The sequence below is a fragment of the Tupaia chinensis genome, unplaced genomic scaffold (assembly GCF_000334495.1).
Source record: "Tupaia chinensis unplaced genomic scaffold, TupChi_1.0 Scaffold149121_1, whole genome shotgun sequence".
NCBI lineage: Eukaryota > Metazoa > Chordata > Mammalia > Scandentia > Tupaiidae > Tupaia > Tupaia belangeri.
In genome coordinates this window covers 1-1,440 of record NW_006208967.1, presented here as the reverse complement: position 1 = coordinate 1,440, position 1,440 = coordinate 1, and the positions used below count along the sequence as shown (strand labels likewise).

Here is a 1,440-nt window from a genome sequence, read left to right as displayed (position 1 = left end):
TGAAAATCTCTCCAAAAAAAAAAAAATGATCCTATCTGTAACCTTCTGAGATATTTGCACATTGAGAGAGTTTGAAAGTCATGTTTAATTTCCTTGGAATGGGTGTTTATCACCATGTGTTTCATGGTTTCCAATGCTTTTATGCACCTCCACTAAAGAGTGCTCATTTAGTTGCCCTCCTGCTGCCCTCTCTGAACAAGAGAAAATAGTTGTATTTCTGAATACTCTATAGTGTGTATGTATGTATACTTGCCTGTGTATATATGCTCATACTTTCATACAAATTATTCTTAATTTTAAAAAGGTAAAATAAAACCAACATGGAAAGAATAAATACAACTGCCTTCACAGAGTTCCTACTTCAGGGTTTGCCTCTTGAGCCAGATCAGCAAGGATTGGTCTATGCCCTGTTCCTGGCCATGTATCTTACCACTGTCCTGGGGAACCTCCTCATCATCATACTCATTCGGCTGGACTCCCACCTTCACACGCCCATGTATTTGTTACTCAGCAATTTGTCCTTCTCTGACCTCTGCTTCTCTTCTGTGACTGTTCCCAAGCTGTTGAAGAATATGCAGAGCCAAGACCCATCTATCTCCTATGCAGGCTGCCTGACCCAAATGTACTTCTTCCTGCTTTTTGCAGACCTGGAGAGCTTCCTCCTTGTGGCCATGGCCTATGACCGCTACGTGGCCATCTGCTTCCCCCTGCACTACACCTTCATCCTGAGTCCTAGGCTCTGTCTCTCCCTGGTGGTGCTGTCCTGGGTGCTGGCCACGTTTATCTCTCTGTTGCACACCCTGCTCACGGCAAGGTTGTCTTTCTGTGCTGATAATGTGATCCCTCACTTTTTCTGTGACCTGTCAGCTCTGCTGAAGTTGGCTTGCTCTGACATTCAGATAAATGAAATAGTAATATTTATCGTAGGAGGACTTGTCACAATTGTCCCATTTCTGTTGATTTTTTCATCCTATGCACGAATCGTATCTTCCATCTTCAAGGTCCCTTCTGCTAGGGGTATCCATAGGGCCTTCTCTACCTGTGGCTCCCACCTTTCTGTGGTGTCATTGTTCTATGGGATGATCCTTGGCCTCTATTTGTACCCTTCAGCTGGCAATTCTACCATGAAGGAGACTGTCATGGCTGTGATGTACACTGTGGTGACCCCCATGCTGAACCCATTCATCTACAGCCTGAGGAACCAGGACATAAAGGGAGCCTTGAAAAACATCTTTACAAAGTGGATGATGCACTTTTCTCTGGGACAGTGACTCTAAAGGTCAAAGTATGTTTTCTAACAATAGGTGTAATATTGAAAATGAGTAGTATACTAAATATTATGGTAGTGACTAAGTTTGGTGCCTCTGATGCAATACCCATAGCATGCCGAAGAGTTTTTTCAAGTTGTGCTAGGGAAGACTCACTGTGCTTTTTAATTTT

The 1,440-nt window shown here is 43.3% G+C and overlaps 1 protein-coding gene across 1 annotated transcript; it reads left to right on the top strand.

The window, feature by feature from the left end:
* Positions 1 to 320: 320 nt before the first annotated feature.
* On the top strand, positions 321 to 1,271 carry LOC102479744 (olfactory receptor 1E5-like). Its single transcript, XM_006170885.1, has one exon. The coding sequence runs from the start codon at positions 321 to 323 to the stop codon at positions 1,269 to 1,271; it is 951 nt and encodes a 316-aa protein (XP_006170947.1).
* The last annotated feature ends 169 nt before the right edge of the window (positions 1,272 to 1,440 follow it).